General features: G+C 37.1%; 1 protein-coding gene across 3 annotated transcripts in view; it reads right to left on the bottom strand.

The window, feature by feature from the left end:
* Window positions 1-13,251, bottom strand: part of Rims1 (regulating synaptic membrane exocytosis 1) — a 197,755-nt gene extending 184,504 nt beyond the window's left edge. Inside the window, exon 1 of one of the 3 annotated variants that reach the window (XM_013033619.1) lies at window positions 13,152-13,251. In XM_013033619.1, coding sequence (XP_012889073.1) covers window positions 13,152-13,251 — 100 coding nt within the window. Of the gene's footprint in view, window positions 1-9,559; window positions 10,041-10,165; window positions 10,365-13,151 lie in introns of those variants that run through there. The other 2 variants (XM_013033620.1, XM_013033617.1) reach the window with 2 other exon arrangements.
* Between the last annotated feature and the right edge of the window lie 4,121 nt (window positions 13,252-17,372).

Raw genomic sequence — 17,372 nt, 5'->3', positions numbered from 1 at the left:
TGTAAGCACATCAACTGTCTACAGTATTGAGTCTTTCTACAGAATATTGTTCTGCTCTTAATAAAGGTAGAAATGAAGTAGCTTAAAGGACTTTTTTATTTTATTAAAACAATTGTGTATACTCTATTGGTCTTGTTGGGCTTTTGACTACTAAGAAAATTGGGTTGTAATACAGCCAAAGTTCATTTGAGTGTCTTTTTTATGAAGTTTTTAAATGACCACTTATGCAAAACTAGGAAAAACATTTTATTGAGCAGGTAACCTCTAAATTAAAATTGTTGATCAGGTGTGGGTCTAAGGGTTCCTAATGATAATGAGGACAGTTCAATGGTCCTCATAATGGATCCATCTTTATTATACTAAAATAATCTATACATTGGAAATAACTAGATTGTTTCAAAGATTTTAACAATGGCCTCTTTACTTTTGACCACAATTTTAATTATTCTTTGAAACATTTGCAGTCAGGCTCATAGAGGCTCATCAACAATGGATCCTACAAACATTTACTTGTCAAATCAATTGGCTTTTAAATTTAATTGGCTGAAGGTAAGCCCTGCTTATAAGCAATTCTTCCAATCTCTTTACTGCTTAAATTTGGCTGCAAAAGGTCTAGTTGGCACTGATTCCAACCTATGCCTGTTACACTCCTGCAGCATAGATCAAGTCAAACCAACTGGAACATCTTATGCCAGCAATAAGAAAAAAAAAGCTGAAAGAGGTGTTAAAATCTACTTTATACTAATAAACTGATTCCTTTCTTAGACCCACAAAATAACTGGGAGCTACTGTACCTACATCCTTTGTCCTGAGCCATTCTCTCCTGAGGTTAATTTGCAGCCATCTTGGAATTCAGGAAGTAAAGCATCTGCCAGGTATTGATGACTTACTGTAACAAGGGCACACTTGGCCAGTCCAGAGACAATGGATTGTTACACCACCTCTGAACACACTGGTGACTTCTCAGACTTCTCAGACTATAAAGAAAAGGTATGTAAACCCCCATCACCAAGGAAAAATGATAAAGCAACTGTCTTTCTATGGCATACATCTTCCATTCATAAATCTCCTTTCATTGACCTTTACTGTGTCTCCTATTGGTGAGTGGCCAGACAGCATGAGGAACTCCTAGAGTTTGGGCCTAGAGTCTAAAAACTGATTTCAGATCCACCATAGCCCAGTGACAAGGGACCATTCAAAACTCACCATTTCAGAAAACAAGTTATCCAAACAAAAGTGGATATTGTCAGAACTCAAATGGAATTATTTGTGTCAGTTCTTCCAAAAGTGACTAAAGCCTCCAGGACTGGTACAAAAAAAGAAAAAGATACAATTTTTTAAAAGTAAATGGCTTCTAAACTCTAGGCACAGCCTGGAAGCTCCTCTTCCTCATTGCACTCACTATGTTACCGTTTTAACCAAGGCTGTTTACTTATTCCACGGTGATGAAACAACAAATGATAGAACTTAGGGGCTATCTCTACTCAACTCTGATGTAAAAATGATGAGACAAGAAATATTTCAAAACAGATGGCTCTCCCTAGCCTAACCACAGCACCAGGGCAATACAGGTGCCCAAATTAAGATGAAACACTGCTTTTATTCCAGAAAAGCATTAAATAGAACTTAGGCACTAAAAGATCCCCATTCTCAGATAAGTGCAATATCTTATCTGCTATAAACTTGGGGAATCTCCTGTTCCCTGAATTCCCATGTTGAGAAAAATATGCTGCTGGTTATAATCCGCTGTGTGTGGGGATCTTACTGCTTATTGCTGTGTCTCACTGGCACCCCTCTGCTGCTCGATTTCCACAGCATGACAGCATGGCTCCTTTAACAAAACTAAGCATACAGTCTCCAAAGGATGTACCTTAGTACACCAGCCTTCTAGATCATCAGTGACCTGGCATTCCAGTGAAAGGCAACAAACTCTTGATCTACAACTATATCCCATCCCAGCAGGAAGCAGCCAAAGGCAGACCTGGACTTTCCAATCCCAAAAGGATTTCAGAGTTTAGAGTCCACGGGGGCGATACTGATGGGTTGCAGTTAGCCATGAGCAAGGGGGATATACAAAGAAGACTGAAAATAAGAGAGGAAGCCACAAGGTCTCTGGGAGAGGAATCAGAAACCCTTGTAATTAAATTTCCCACCTTTTAAGACCAAAGTAAGTGATCAAGGTCAGGGGATATCACAAGATGTTTTTGATCTCTGCTCAGGATTTGTGGAAAGGAATTATTCAAGCTGAAGGGTGATCAAATGGGTCGACAACAAATAGTTTTTCATTGTTGATATATTTAATAAAACAAAACAGTGGAACAAATAGGTCTTTAGCTTACTCAGACTAGTACATCAAATGTCAAATGTCATCCAGTAAACCTTACTAAACCCAGCCAATTACTGTGTCTTGTGGGCTGGTCCTATGGAGGAACTTATTGCTCTAAGCCCCTTACCCTCCAATCAAAATTGTGCTTGGACAAAACTAATTGTCATTCTCACCATAGAGATGACCAGCTTTCAGTCTATTGAAAGTGTCATTTTTACTCCTAATTGGCTTCCCTATCACTTCACTTTAAGGGAAAAAAATAAATGTAATGAAAACAGGGATAAAAGTGCATTTGTAGACTCCCTGATTTAAAAGAAAAAAGTGAGAAGCCGGGCGCTGGTGGCTCACGCCTGTAATCCTAGCTACTCAGGAGGCTGAGATCTGAGGATCGCGGTTCAAAGCCAGCCCGGGCAGGAAAGACTGTGAGACTCCTATCTCCAATAAACCACCAGAAAACGGGAAGTGGCGCTGTAGCTCAAGTGGTAGAGCGCTCGCCTTGAGCTGAAGAGCTGAAGGACAGCGCCCAAGCCCAGAGTTCAAGCCCCACAACCGACAAAAAAAAGAAAAAAGTGAGAGTTAACTGTAATTCCAGTGAAGGAGATTTAAATTAAAATAATGTAAATGAATAGCAACATTAACTATAAAAATAGTTACTGTGTAGGAAAAAACTCAGCTGTTTAGAATGAATGAAATTGTAGCTCATGATTTTACAATTTCAATATTAAGTAACTCAATAATAAACAAATCTAGAAAAATAGAGCGACTATTTAGTAAACATGGCTACCGATCCATTATGTATTAAAATTAAAAATATTAATTCTTATTTTCTTTCTTTGCGTGTTCTATTTCTTAACATTTTATAAATGCAGTACAAAATGTGGTGAACAGAGGGTTAATGTTTTCTACATAATGTCCTATACACAGAATCTCCAAACTGTCTCCCAATGATTCTTTAGCGAAATTGGTATCTCTTAGGTAACAGAAAGCAAGCAGACAATACTGTCTTTTCTAGAGAATTATGTAATTGCTCTCAGATGTGAAACTAGGAGTGACTTGGCAAAAGAACTGAATTATGATCTGTTAACACTGATATTAGGTAATTAAATTTTAAATTATCTTTGACTTTATTGAAACTATTAAGTTGAAAATTGTTTCAGTTGTATTCCAAGATTGTTTTATATACTTTTTCTACTGAAATTTTATAAATCCAAAAAAATCTGTCCCAATTCAGATAAACAGTACTCTCCTTCACAAAGATGGCAAGTACATTTAACTTATTTCTCACAGTAATAACCTAATCTAAGATTGGTCTAATAATTCCAACAATCTTATCAAGATAAAAATGTTTATATAGCATTTGATTTCCATGTAATCCAATCTAAAATTTAGATAAAATATAAAAGATTGATCTAGAGAATATAAAAGCCTTAAGAAATACCAAACTATTATAGTAACTATAATAATTTACACTATTAAGAAAAGTTAATTTGCCTTTCATGTGACAGTTACTTAGATGTTTTTATGGCACTGGAGATCAAATGCAGACCTGATGAGTCCACAGATGTTTTTCTATCACTAACTCATATTCTCAGCACTTACACTTATTTAAATAAGTTGTCTCCATCTTAGTGTAAAACATTCAGCCAATAACAACTCCTATACTCAAATTATTTTTATCTTAGCTAGCAAGAATACAAGTTATATATACTAATTAGGTAATTTTCCTATTTACATTTGAAATGTATTTATAATGTGGGTGAATATAATAGAATTTTGAAGGAAGTAATTGTTTCAACACATTTTAAAGGCTAAATGCTCAATTTTAAAGTGAGAAACAATACTATATTAGCATGGATATTTTTGAATTATTTATTGTTGAAAGGGATAAAAACACCAAAGAACAGTATCTTAGTAGTCATAATTTGCAGGAACAAAAAGATACAATTCTAACCTGGTGTTGTTGGTGGCTCTTGTCTATAATCCTAACTACTTAGTTTGAAGCCTGCCCAGGTAAGAGTTTTGGTGAGATTCTTATCTCCAATTAATCACCAAAAAGCCAGAAATTAAGTGGTGGAGTGCCAGTATTGCACAAAAAGCTAAGAGACAGCACCCAGGCCTTGAGTTCAAGCCCCACCCACTGGACACACACATACACACACACACACACACACACACACACAATCATTGATAATACAATAATCTTTGCTCCATGCATATCATTGCAATACACTTTAAATCCAACATCTAGATGTGCTGTTAGTTCACTAGAAAGGAAACTGTGCCCATCGCAATTTAGCTGTGCCAAATCAGCCAGGGTAAATGGGAAGTACAGTTCTATGTTCCCAGATTCAGCAGAGCACACTTAGAAAAGACAGTTTCAAGCAAAATTTCCAAAGACAGATGCAACTCCTCATTAGCAACCATGTGTTTCTCACCAGTACTCCCAAGATACTTTCAAATTAAATAGATTATGTTGAAATCTCTTATTCTGTGCCCAATTTTTCCATTACTTTCACATCTTCATAGAATAGCTCTGATTCCTGTAAAATCTCATGGCCTACAAAAATCCTTACAGCGAGATCTTTATGTAAATGCCTACTATTAAAACAAGACTGACCTCTGAAGTCAGGAAATCACAACATGTTTTCAAATGAAACCTAGTCCATACCAGGACAGTCCAAACAAAATATACCGAGACAGCACAGAAGTACAGAGGAAAATCAATCCTGTATACATTTGTCCATATAAATTGCAGCCCCTTACTTGTTGAGAAATACCTCTGGGTTTTTTAAATAATTCTTTAGTCATTCATAATCCCTTTGTTTATACTAATGTAGAATCATCATTTACTTATCTTTCAGATACTAAAACTTAGGGTAGATCTTTTTTTATGATGTAAAATAATAAAGCCCATGAAAAGTCAACTGTTAAATATACTTTTAGAACCAGGGCAATCTGAAGCTAGTCTTGGGCCTATTCGTTAGGAACACATGAGAAATGACTTCCTTTGGTAGTTAGGAGCTTTTCCATCACTGAATATCATGGAAAACATGAGTTACATGAGCACTTTGATATCATCCATAATTTCATTTAAGGGATCCGTGCCTTCTTTAACTGTAGGTAAAGCTGTATGTGCACAGAATTTTTCTACTGAGAGTCCACTGCTTCTTTTTTTTCTTTCTTTCTTTTGAAGTTAAGAACAAACAGTTAAATGATCTCCATGCATGAGTGATTTCAACCCAACTACACTGGGTTGGTGCTTTTCCCGAGCTCTCAGAATTATCTTCTCTTGAAGACCCTCAAGCTCAACAATATACTGTCATTAAGATCCCTGTTTAAGAGGCACTTAGGAACTCAAGAAACCATATTCACAGAGAATGAGCGCTGCAAATACAGAGAAAGAGCAAGGGAAATCACCTCAGGAAGCACCTTCATGTGCTATCTAGACTCTAAGAAATCACATTTTTTTTAAGTCTTTAATATAAAACAGGCTAGAGCAGTAGCACATATGCATGATGAGCTGATAGATCTTCCCTAAGAGGTACCTTCAACAATTTCAAAAATGAACATTAAAGGAAAATATGGAAAACAATTTTAAAATTGTATATAATTTAAATATTATTATAAATCTTAATCCTGAAATAAAATTTAAAATTCCAAGTGGATAATGAATTTTTTTTTACAGGGAATGAAGGTGTGCCTCAAAGAGTGGGCTTTAGCCATAAGTAAAAAAAAGCCAGGGAAGAACATGAGGCCCTGTACTAGTGAGAACTTACATACACAAAAACACAGCAAAATAATAATTGTTCCAATTTAGATCTACTTTGAAGCGAAGAACATGGATAAGACCCAGAATACTCTAGATATTAAAATAGATATTGGAAGAATGATAGCTTCTAGAGACAAAAAATTAAACTATTATTACTAGAAGATACCAATTGTCCTTTGTTGTTGTTATTCAGGTCCTAGGCCTTGAACTCAGGGACTGAGCACTGTTCCTTTTGCTGCTTTTTTTTGCTTAAGACTAACACTCTACCACTTAAACCGTAGCTCTACTTCTAGCTTTTTGTTTTTTCGGGTTTTTTTTTTTGGTCGGTCGTGGGGCCTGAACTCTGGGCCTGGGCGCTATCCCTCAGCTCTTCAGCTCAAGGCTAGCACTCTACCACTTGAGCGTCAGCCCCACTTCCGGCTTTTTCTGCTTATGTGGTGCTGAGGAATTGAACCCAGGGCCTCATGCATGCAAGGCAAGCACTCTACCACTGAGCCACCTTCACAGCCCACACTTCTGGCTTTTTTGGTGCTTAATTGGAGATAAGTCTCACAAGGTCCTACCCTAGGGTGGCTCTGAATGGTAATCCTAGATCTCAGCCTCCTGAGTAGATAGGATTACAGATCTGAGCCAGCTACCAGTTCCTGGAACTATTTGCATTATTAATATTAGTTTTGGCACCAGAAAACCGGAAGTGGCTCTATGGTTCAAGTGGTAGAGTGTTAGTCTTAAGCAAAAAAAAAAAAAAGAAGAAGAAGAAGAGCTGAGAGACCCAGGCATAGAGTTCAAGTCCCATGACTGACAAAAAAAAAAAAAAAAAAGAATGAGGTTTGGTAGGACCTACCAGCTATTACATTCAACCCTCTTTTCTGAATTCTGTTTTAATATATTCAATATCTGCAGTCCACAACAATAAAATTTTATTTCCTAGATCTTCAAAAACCTGACAAGTCAGAGAAAACCTTCTCTAAAACAACTACTTTAAATTAACCAGGTATTTGAAATTTTAGTTAGATTTTTCCAAGTAATTAACAAACTCATTATATAATTATGACAATTCCCTTCTTAAACACAAAAGATGGTCAACTTGAAGCATGTTTTATATAAAATCTGAATGCATTCACTAGCCTAAAATTTACAGATAATAGTAAGTACTGGAAAGTATTCTCACTACTAATTGTATTGTAATATAAAATAATTTCTAATTCTTTCATTATTTTTCTACTTTAATAAGTTGACACACTTCATCTCAATAGCCTTAGAAAACTAAGCGCATGCATTTATTTAGTTCATTAAAAGTATCTGTGGATTATATGTAGAAGAGTAGAGGAGAATAGATACTGTTTTTTTTGTTTGTTTTTGTCGGTTGTGGGGCTTGAACTCTGGGCTCGGGCACTGTCCCTCAGCTCTTCAGCTCAAGGCCAGCACTCAGGGTCACTTCCAGTTTTATTGCAGATAAGAGTTTCATGCATTTTTCTGCCCAGGCTGGCTTTGAATGATGATTCTCAGATCTCAGTCACCCAAGTAGCTAGCATTACAGGTGTAAGCCACCAGCGCCTAACTAGATACAGTATTTTCCTGAGATTAATTTTGTCTTTTGTGTTCTAACTAGTTTCAAACATTTTTCCAACAAAACTATCCCTGGGAAAATTCACAGGAGAGTCTTCAAAACAAATTATTTTCTTCTCCTTGAAGATCTTTCTAGCCATAGATTAATGTAATCACATAAAATTTGGAAGTTGGAAGATACCAGAGCATATAGCACTCTGGTGAAGGCAAATCACCTCACTGTTCAAGTCATTGCCATTCTGAATTTGTGTGGGATTATGAATCACACCAGTTTGTTAGATCTTGATAAGACAGAATAGTCAATGTGTTTCTGTCCCTTTGTGTGAATATGGGTGCATGAACCATCATGGCTCCTCAGCCTTGTTCTTACAACAGTGGGTGTCTATTACTACGTATGGCCATGAAAACCAGATGTACAATCATTAGCCAGTCAGTATGCCCACAATTCCATGTACAGTAAAATCCTCTTCTCACTGAAGAGCTTACTTAATTCACCTGGACTTACGAATGGTAACCAGTATCTCACAGACAGCAACCTGATTCATCCTTGTGAGTGGCAGTCCCTGCTTCTTTCCTAGGTGCCTCAGTCCTTCAGGGTTTTGGCTTTTCATTAGCAGAAAATGGAACACTTGAAGGCAAGAGCTTCCTGGTTTGCCCCTGCTGACACTGACAGGGTGCAGGTGAGTAGCAAGGCAGCTAATGTCCCCAGCAGGTGCTCAGAGGCCCTGGTGCCTCTCTGCACCCAGGCTCTCATGGGGCTGCAGCCTAGCATGTGACACCTCTTTCCCTCCCAAGGAAGCAGTCATTTGGGTGCCCTCCGAACACTGCAGATGGTCAACACTATTTGGACAAGTCAGTAAAATGGAGCCAAGAGACTTACCAGCTTAATTGTTTAAAAGCCATACACCCCCAAAAACAAAATCCTCACACTGCTAAAGCACAATAAAGAAAATAATCCTTTATACCCTCCTATATTAAGGAAACTGCACTAAGACATCACCTTTAGACAACCTTGAGTACCTAAAAATATTAGCCCATTCCAACTGAGGTTAAAGTGAGTCTTTTTCAAAGCTGGCAGAATGGAAGGAGAGGTTGATTACTATTCACCCAAGGTCATACACTAAGATCTTCAACCCCAAAGACCATATTCTCCCTCCCACCTTTGTGTTTTGGGCTGTCCTGTATCCTTCATATCTGAACAGTTTTTCCCATCAGTCCAGGACTTAGTATCACACAGGAAACACAAGCATTTCTACAGATGTGATCTACAAGCAAGGCTGTGCAGGCCTCCACAGCCTTTGTCTAAACACTTGAAAAGAACAATTTGTATAAACTTCCATGTTTCTATTTTTAAGATTTTGCTTAAAGGAAAAACAAAAGATTTTGCTATGAAGTCTTTGAGTGAAATTCAATAAACAGAAAATAAATTACCCCTCATTGAACAAAAAAAGGAAAATGAATAGCTTCTGAATCAATTATATATTTCAGAGAACTTGAAAATTAAATATAACATAATGCTATTAAATGTGCACTTCAGATACAATTTTTTTAATTTTCAATTATCTTTAAATGGTTGTTCAAAAGGATTTCAAGTGAGCATGCCAATTTGTATGTACAAAACATCTTGATCAGTGTCATCCCTTTTATCATTCTTACCCTATTCCAACCCAACCCAATACACATTTAAGCCTGAAAATAACTTCCTATAATACAACTACACAATCACTACTGCAATTTAAAATAATATATTTATGTAATTCTCACTTTCAAACAAAATATACCTTATTCTGTCCTTGCAGAATCTAACTGATGCATTTTAATACCTTATTCTTGTAATAATTAACCAATAAATTCCAGTTCTATTCACCCATAAATAAATATAAAAGCTACTTTACCTGTTCCAGAATGCAACGTATGAAGTAGTAGGAATCGTAGAAACCCAGCAAACATAACAGCAGTATTGGAAGGGTTAAATAATTGCTACTGATATCAAAACTCTAAATTCCGACTAGTAACAGCAGCAAATTCACAACACAGTAAACAAAAAATCCATCAAAATACAAAATTTTAAATAACATTTCCTGTGGCCCTTGCATTCTCAATCAAACTCAAGAATGTCTGCAGTGTCCAACATTATACAATGGTGACACTAAAAAGACCATAAGTGCTGCTGTCATCAAAACAGAACTCTGCAGTGTACAGATCCTCACTGACTACAGCATTCATCTCTGCCGCTCTGTGCTGTACTGAGTGATTCTCAATGTAGCAAACACCAAAGCTCAACTAGCCACGCAATTAAGTATTTCCTAAAACAATGCACAATACTGCTGCCTTCCTGCAGCCAGAGGAAATGCTGTGGCCCCTGTACGCTAGCACAGAAGACAAGACTCCGGCAGCTCTTCCTATTATTCTCCCAAGGAATTTCACTGCAGCATCCATGGGCTAGGAAGATAAAGTTGAGCAGCCCCCTGCAGCTGATATGTGGACCCCAGAAAACTCACCTAGAATGATTTGTTCCCATTATCAATCCCTGGCGATGGTCCTGCCCTGCCCTGCAAAACAGATCATTCCCTCTGCAGTTTTCCTAACTGAGGAATTTCCCTCAGCCCAATGGCAACAACTGGCTCTAGGACGCAGAAGCTAGGAGTCCAGGAGTGATTGTTGGGAACACATGCAAAAAGTGCTTGTTGAGGCTGTTCTGCTCTGGCCAGCCTAGTGCTAATGGTGGCTCATTGCCAGGGGTCAAAAGGACATCACCATATAGTTTTCTCCAGGGAGCTGACAAGAGGAGAACAATCATATTTCTGAGATTTTTAATATAGATTTGGAAAGATGTATGTCTGATTAATCCATAGTATAACAGACTTTTCTTACTAAGTCACAGAATAATTGTTCTCTCATTGGATCACCTATAGTTATCCACTCTACATCTTGTATTACAGAATAACAGCAATATTCACAACAATTATTAGTGGATTTGAAATGTTGTTACATCCATGAGCACATTTTTTTTTTGTGTGGTAGGTCACTCAGTTTCTAGAAAAATCAGCAAAGCATGATGCACCCTTCTAATCCACTGTGGATTACTTACTGAGAGGAAGACAGTTTCTGCTTTGCTTCCAAATACAGACTGGTCAAATGATGACAAAGGAAGAATTAGTCCCATCTATCATTAATTTAAAATAAGTGGACTATGTTGACTTAAATTATACATACTTGTCTAAAATAATTACCTAGTAAGGAAAATTAACACTGAACTATATATCATATTGTCTTCATGAAGAGCAACTGGAAAATATCAGTTTCAAATGAATTTAAATATTTTCCTCTCTTAACTGTGATGGAAGGGGTAACATTAATGCATTGTACTCATGAATTGACCAGTTGAATTAATACCCCTTTGTACAACTGTACAACTACTTAAAAATAACATATATAATATATGTTTGTATGTGTATATATACATATATATGTTTCTTTTTTAAATTTTATTTTATTGTAAAAATGCTGTACAGAGGGGTTACAGTTACATGAGGAAGGTAGTGAGTACATTTCCCATTGAGCATTGTTACTCCTTCCCTTGTTCTCCCACTATCCCTCCCCTTTCTATTTAGAGTTTCCCCCAAACTTTCATGTATGCTATAAACTGAAGCAGGTTATATACCAAAATATGTGGTCAGTCTACCAATTTCAACAAAATCAGTGTGACTTCTTTATGACAGAGGAGACTCAGAACAGCTAATTTACTTCCTCAAGGTTACATGGTTCATTAGAAGCAGAGTTGGAAATTGAACTTGGCTTTGTCTGATCTGAAAGCTCCATACACGAGTTAGTTTTTTCCAGTATGCTATGGTCATTAGTATAATTATTGTGTGGTTATCCTCCAGGTTGTGCCCGTCTGGGTGAAAATGTTAGTGACTTGGTGGGGGAATTTTAGTGATACAGATGGGGATGGCAATCGTAGAACTATATTCTCCAAAGTCGCTCATGGAGCTGAGGGCTACACTTGCTAAGCATGTATTTCTCATCAGGGCATGGTCATAAAGAACACATAGTAATGACATGATTTAGAGACAGCGACATGCTACTATACAGCCACAACACAAAAGAATAAATGGAAGTAGAGTCAAACTTGCAAGGACTGGTTTATGCAAATCTGCTAACTGAAATCTCTACCATAGAATTTTCTCTGACTGAAATTGAAGAAAGTATGGGTCTTATAGTCCTATGCAGGCTCAAATCAACTGTAAGCACTGAACATAGTTATTATCATGCATAGGCTTTAAGAATTTTCTCTTTTAGATTTCTTTTCTCCTCTATTCTTCCCATGTACCACCTGGTATGGAAAAATTTTAAAGTATACAACCAGTTGGAATGGTATTTATCTAATAGTTATCTCCCCCTCCATCTCATAAATTTATATTAATTTGACATAATTACCTTAAATTCGTTAAGATGTCCTGACATTAGGAAAGTTGTCACTAGTAATAAATTGCATTTCTGACAGAAAACCTTAATAAACCATTCCATCTCTGCTTTCAAAATTACAGAATAAAACCCAAGACTCATACTTGGAAGAAGCTATGGTAGATCTTTTTATAAAATGTCCTCTTACATATTTCTAAATGCCATATGCAATGAGATCTCATATGGGTAACAAATTTCCTTCCCTCATGCCACTGTGACCATTCCAAGTACAAAAAGTTCTTCTGTTTTCATTTCAGCAATTCAGAAATGTATGCTAACAATATCTACTTATTTCAAGTATTTCTTATTGAAAGTAATTCTGTCAAGCTTGAGCCACATGCATCCCTTGTGAATTACATTACAATCTCACATTCAGCTGTAAAATCCATGGCCACTCTAAAGAGCCCCTGGATTGATTTCCCTTAGGAGAAAACACATAAAACCTAACATCAATTGTGATTTTGAGCTTTGTCACATATACCACTTGACCTTGTTATACCACAGGCTAGGTCAAGGCCTATGTTTGTGGATATTTTCAGTTCTTTCCTCCAAACCTCAGATCCACTATTTTGAAGAGGTGCCATAGACTTCCTACTTTTAAACTGATTGCCACTAATGATGACTCGGGTTTGTCACGTATTTCTCATTGTTAGTAATAGTGTAAGATAGGAAAGCAGAAAATACACTGAATACAAAACAAAACCCATGCACAATTAAACAACTTATTATTCTTTCCCTTCTTTTCACAAAACATTCACTTTCAAATCTATAAATCTTTCTTTACTTGAGGATTACATGAGAATGTAAATCATAAATGTGATTCATCATTTTTCAGTAATGGGCTACCTTGTAAAGTATATAATCTTATTTCATAAAAACAAACCAAATCCCTCCTCACCTATCACAAAGAAGAAGATGAGTTAGACTGGAAAAAAAAAGACATGAAGAAGTCTGTATATAATCAAAGAGAAAAATGAGGCAAGATTAGCAACATCCAAATAACCAACATCTGTTCCTTACCCGCACCTGCTGGTCGGCCCTCCATTGTGCTCACTTCAGAATCCACAGTCCTGACTTGTTGCCACCCTTCTGAAGAAACGGGTATTCCAGGTGCTCCCATGGCAGCCACCTTGTAAAATCAGTCCAGTCTGAGAATTTTCAGCCTGGCTGTGTACACTACTCTCTGCTGCTAAAGGTCTTATCTAAGAAGAGCAGGAAGTGGCTCCTCCATCACTCCGCTTGGGAAATAGACATGGAAGGAAAACATGAGTATAAGCGTGACAGTCCCTTGCTTGGGTGACTCCAGTCACCTGCAGGTACTGTGCAGCCACCCGCAGGCCTGCACGAGCAAAATGCCATGCTCAGGTGTCAGTGGCCTGGCAGTGTGGAGGCTGGTAGCATTTACTGAGGAGAAGCATATTGGCACCTCGGTTGGGTTTTAACCAGATCCACAGGGTTCAGGAAATAAGCTTTCTGCCAGCTGACACTATGCTCCTAACCATTCCTTTTGTTTACTTACTGCCCAAATTGCTCTAACTAGTGTCCTTTATCCTGCTGGGAGCTTATTTGTGGAGAGGGCTAAATAAAGGAGTTTTATGACAATGAAATGGCCTTTAGCCCACAGGATGGGTTCTGGAAACATGATTCTCTTATTTTTGTTTGGTGCTATTAAAATTAATTTAAGGAGAGCATTGCTGACTGTTACATCTTTTTTTTGGGGGGGTGGGGTCTGGTCGTGGGGCCTGAACTCTGGGTCTGGGCACTGTCCCTCAGCTCTTCAGCTCAAGGCTAGTGCTCTACCACTTGAGCCACGGCGCCACTTCCGGCTTTTTTCTTTTTGCTTATGTGGTGCTGGGGAATCGAACCCAGGGCCTCAGGCATGCAAGGCAAGCGCTCTACCACTGAGCCACCATCCCAGCGATTGGTAAAATAAAATACATTTTGAACATTCCAGAAGTATGAGAAATCAGCCTGTGGTTGTCTAACATACTGTTGGTAATACAGTGTATGCACAGTATTTATTTTATACATAACCTTCTTAACACAGGTTCTTCTTGTTGTATTTTCCTATCAAAAGCAACTTTTGAATGTTTCCTTCTGCCAGTTCTTCCTACTATATGTTATATGGTGCAACATCTCCACAATGTAAAGATTTGTTTCATTGGAGAGATGGTGTGCATATTCCCACTTCATGAGACAATAATTGTTTTCTATTTTCTTTACCATAACTGTACATATCACATATACAAACAGGTATGTCTGATCTCATTTCTTCCTTCTGGTAATCATTCCTTCTTTGGATTTGGATTTAAGAAGTAGGCAAGACAGAGTATTAATAAGATCAACTTTTTGTGTGTTTGCAGGGGCTTGAATTTAGGGCCTTGCATGCTCTTTTAGCTTTTTCTTTCAAGGCGGGCACTCTACAAATTAAGCCACATTTCTGCTTCTTTTGCTGGTTAATTGAAGGTAACAGTCTCACAGACACTGTTGCCCAGGTCCCCTTAGAACCCTCAATCTTCCTATCTCAACCACCTAAGAAGCTGGGATTACAGATGAAAGCATTAGCTCCAGGCTGACAACTTTTTATAGAAAGTTTTTATTTATGGAAAATATGCTAAGACTTGCTTTATTCTGGAAATTAAACTTCTAAGTAAGTAATATGAGGAATCTGCTTCAAGAAACTTTCATTTTCAAATAAAATATTAGTTCAAATATGTCATAAAATCCACCACAATCAAATGCCAGTGCTTTTAATGTTGAAAGATTAAGTACATGTACCTTAAAATTCCTATTTTCACCCATAATACTAATAATTACATATGCAATGTTTGAGTTTCAAATTGCAAAGCTCTTCCAGATACATTTGAAATAATTATTATTGAGTAAGAGTCTTGGTTGGTCCCCATACTACCAGCATATTCTGGAAAGCAGTGCTATAACATCATACAAACTGAATAAGGATGTATATTATTTCCCATCTCTTCCCAAAAGCTTATCCAAATTGAAAACCCTCTACTCATCTATAGCTTTACTCACCTATATAATGTCCATTTCTGGTTACAATTGTACCTTGTAACAAAAAGATATTTCTATGTAGACAAATACCAAGTAAATACCAATACTTTAGATAACAAGGATATGTATATAGTTGATATCTCTAGTGCCTTTGTATATAGGATATAATATAACCTTGATGAGCTAGAAATACAGATCCTAATTCTTTATGGAACAACAGAATGTAAACTGCTCATGTGCACAAAGTGCAGTGCTACCATATTGACTGCCTTTATCTGTTGTGTGAGCCCTGCTGTGATGTATTAATTCATTAGAACTTAAGCATCAACAGCAGGTCAAATTCTGGGCAGAAGAGGATAAACATTATTGGCTTTTAATCTATTAGATGCAAAACCTCAGACTCTCTTAATAATAGCAAGCTCATTAAACTTTATAGCCAGTAGTAGAAAACAATATTTAGGAAAGGTTATGATATAAAAACAAGATCAAGTCCAAAGTAGGTCCTCCACTATGTTTTCATTAGCTAAACTAATGCACATAGATGTTTCCATTGTTTCATACTTCCCACCAATGTCGGATATGACCTTGTTTCTCTATTCTATTTATTCTTTGTTCTTTAAGTATCCATGCATAAATGCATTCATGAGTTCTTTCATCTAGCCAAAATTCTGAATGTTGATAGATTAAGCACTGCCGTAAAGAGAAGAAATATCTAGGCCAGGTTTTTAATTCAAATTTTAATGTTCTAAATGTTTACCTTCAAATGTTAAGAGTTATGACTATTTGTAAACTACAAATAAGTGATTAGCTTATAGGATTTGAATTCCACAACAACAAGCTAACAATGATTTAGGTCACTACTTCCTTAAAGCTGAGGACTAATATTTACCCAGTATCCACTATATTCTTGGCCATTTCTGATTAAAGCAATGAATCTGCGCCGATAAAACATTTAGTGCTGGGCACCGGTGGCTTATGCCTGTAATCCTAGCTACTCAGAAGGCTGAGATCTGAGGATAGCAGTTCAAAGCCAGCCTGGGCAGGAAAGTCCGTGAAACTCTTATCTCCAATAAACACTCAGAAAACTGGAAGTGGCACTGTAGCTCAAGTGGTAGAGTGCCATCTTGAGCTGAAATGCTGAGGGATAGCGCTCAGACCCAGAGTTCAAGCCCCATGATCAACAAAAACAGCTAGTTACTGGTTTAGGTTTTCATAAGAATACCAGGTATAATCCTGCTATGCTTCAACCCCAGAACACCAGTTTATGGAGATCATAATGCATGGCTTAAAATGAAAGGACTTTTTCCTAATCAAATGTATTTAGTACAGACTGTTCTATTCCTTTCTAGAAGAACCACAATGTATATTACCATTAAAGGTCATGAGAAATCCTTGCCTCAAAGATATTTATAGCAATGGACAAATTGATTTGAACATAAACACTTATTTTTGGCAACACTTATGAGACCCATTATGGCCTTGACATTAATATTAGCTGGAGAAATGGTTGCATTAGTAATATTTTTGTTCCGATTGGTTAAGATATTCTAAGTAACAATGAAAGGAGAGAAGTATTGGATTCCACTTTAGAGCTTTAGAGTTGATATGCAGGTCTATGGGTATTTTCTGTACCATACGCAGTGTCCATGACCCACTCTGTCAGTGGGATATCTGTGATTGTGCTTAGCTATCTCCTTTCTTTGTCTCGTGGATATGCTATTGTTTCAAAGTTTTCTATTTATTCAACCCTACATAATCACAATGAAGCAACTGGCCAGAAAAAGTCTAAGATACAATAAAATAAACAGGAAAAAAACAAAACCAAACTGACATATTATAAGTCATTTTAATTATACACGTCTAATTACAGAATACATAAATGTTCAAAAAAATATGCCAGATGCCTGCAGCTCACTCCTGCAATCTTAGTTACTTAGAAGGCTGATATCTGAGAATCCCAGTTCAAAGTCAGCCTGTGCAGGAAAGTTTGTGAGACACTTATCTCCAGTAAACTCAAAATGCTGGAAGTAGAGCTGTAGTTCAAGTGGTAACAAACCAGTTACTGTTATGTTTATGTTATCTACTTGACTCTCCTACCCTGGGATGTATCTCCAATCATGTCCTCAAGCAATCCTATACATTTCCTGGCCAGAGACCCAGCAAATGAGCAAAAAATTGCACTTGAGTGGTTTTCAATTGAGTGGATAAACAGATGTTGACCATTTC

This window comes from Dipodomys ordii, unplaced genomic scaffold, assembly GCF_000151885.1.
Source record: "Dipodomys ordii isolate 6190 unplaced genomic scaffold, Dord_2.0 Scaffold172, whole genome shotgun sequence".
Taxonomy (NCBI): Eukaryota; Metazoa; Chordata; class Mammalia; order Rodentia; family Heteromyidae; genus Dipodomys; species Dipodomys ordii.
Note: the sequence above shows the minus strand (reverse complement) of the source record. Positions and strands in the feature narration are given on the sequence as shown.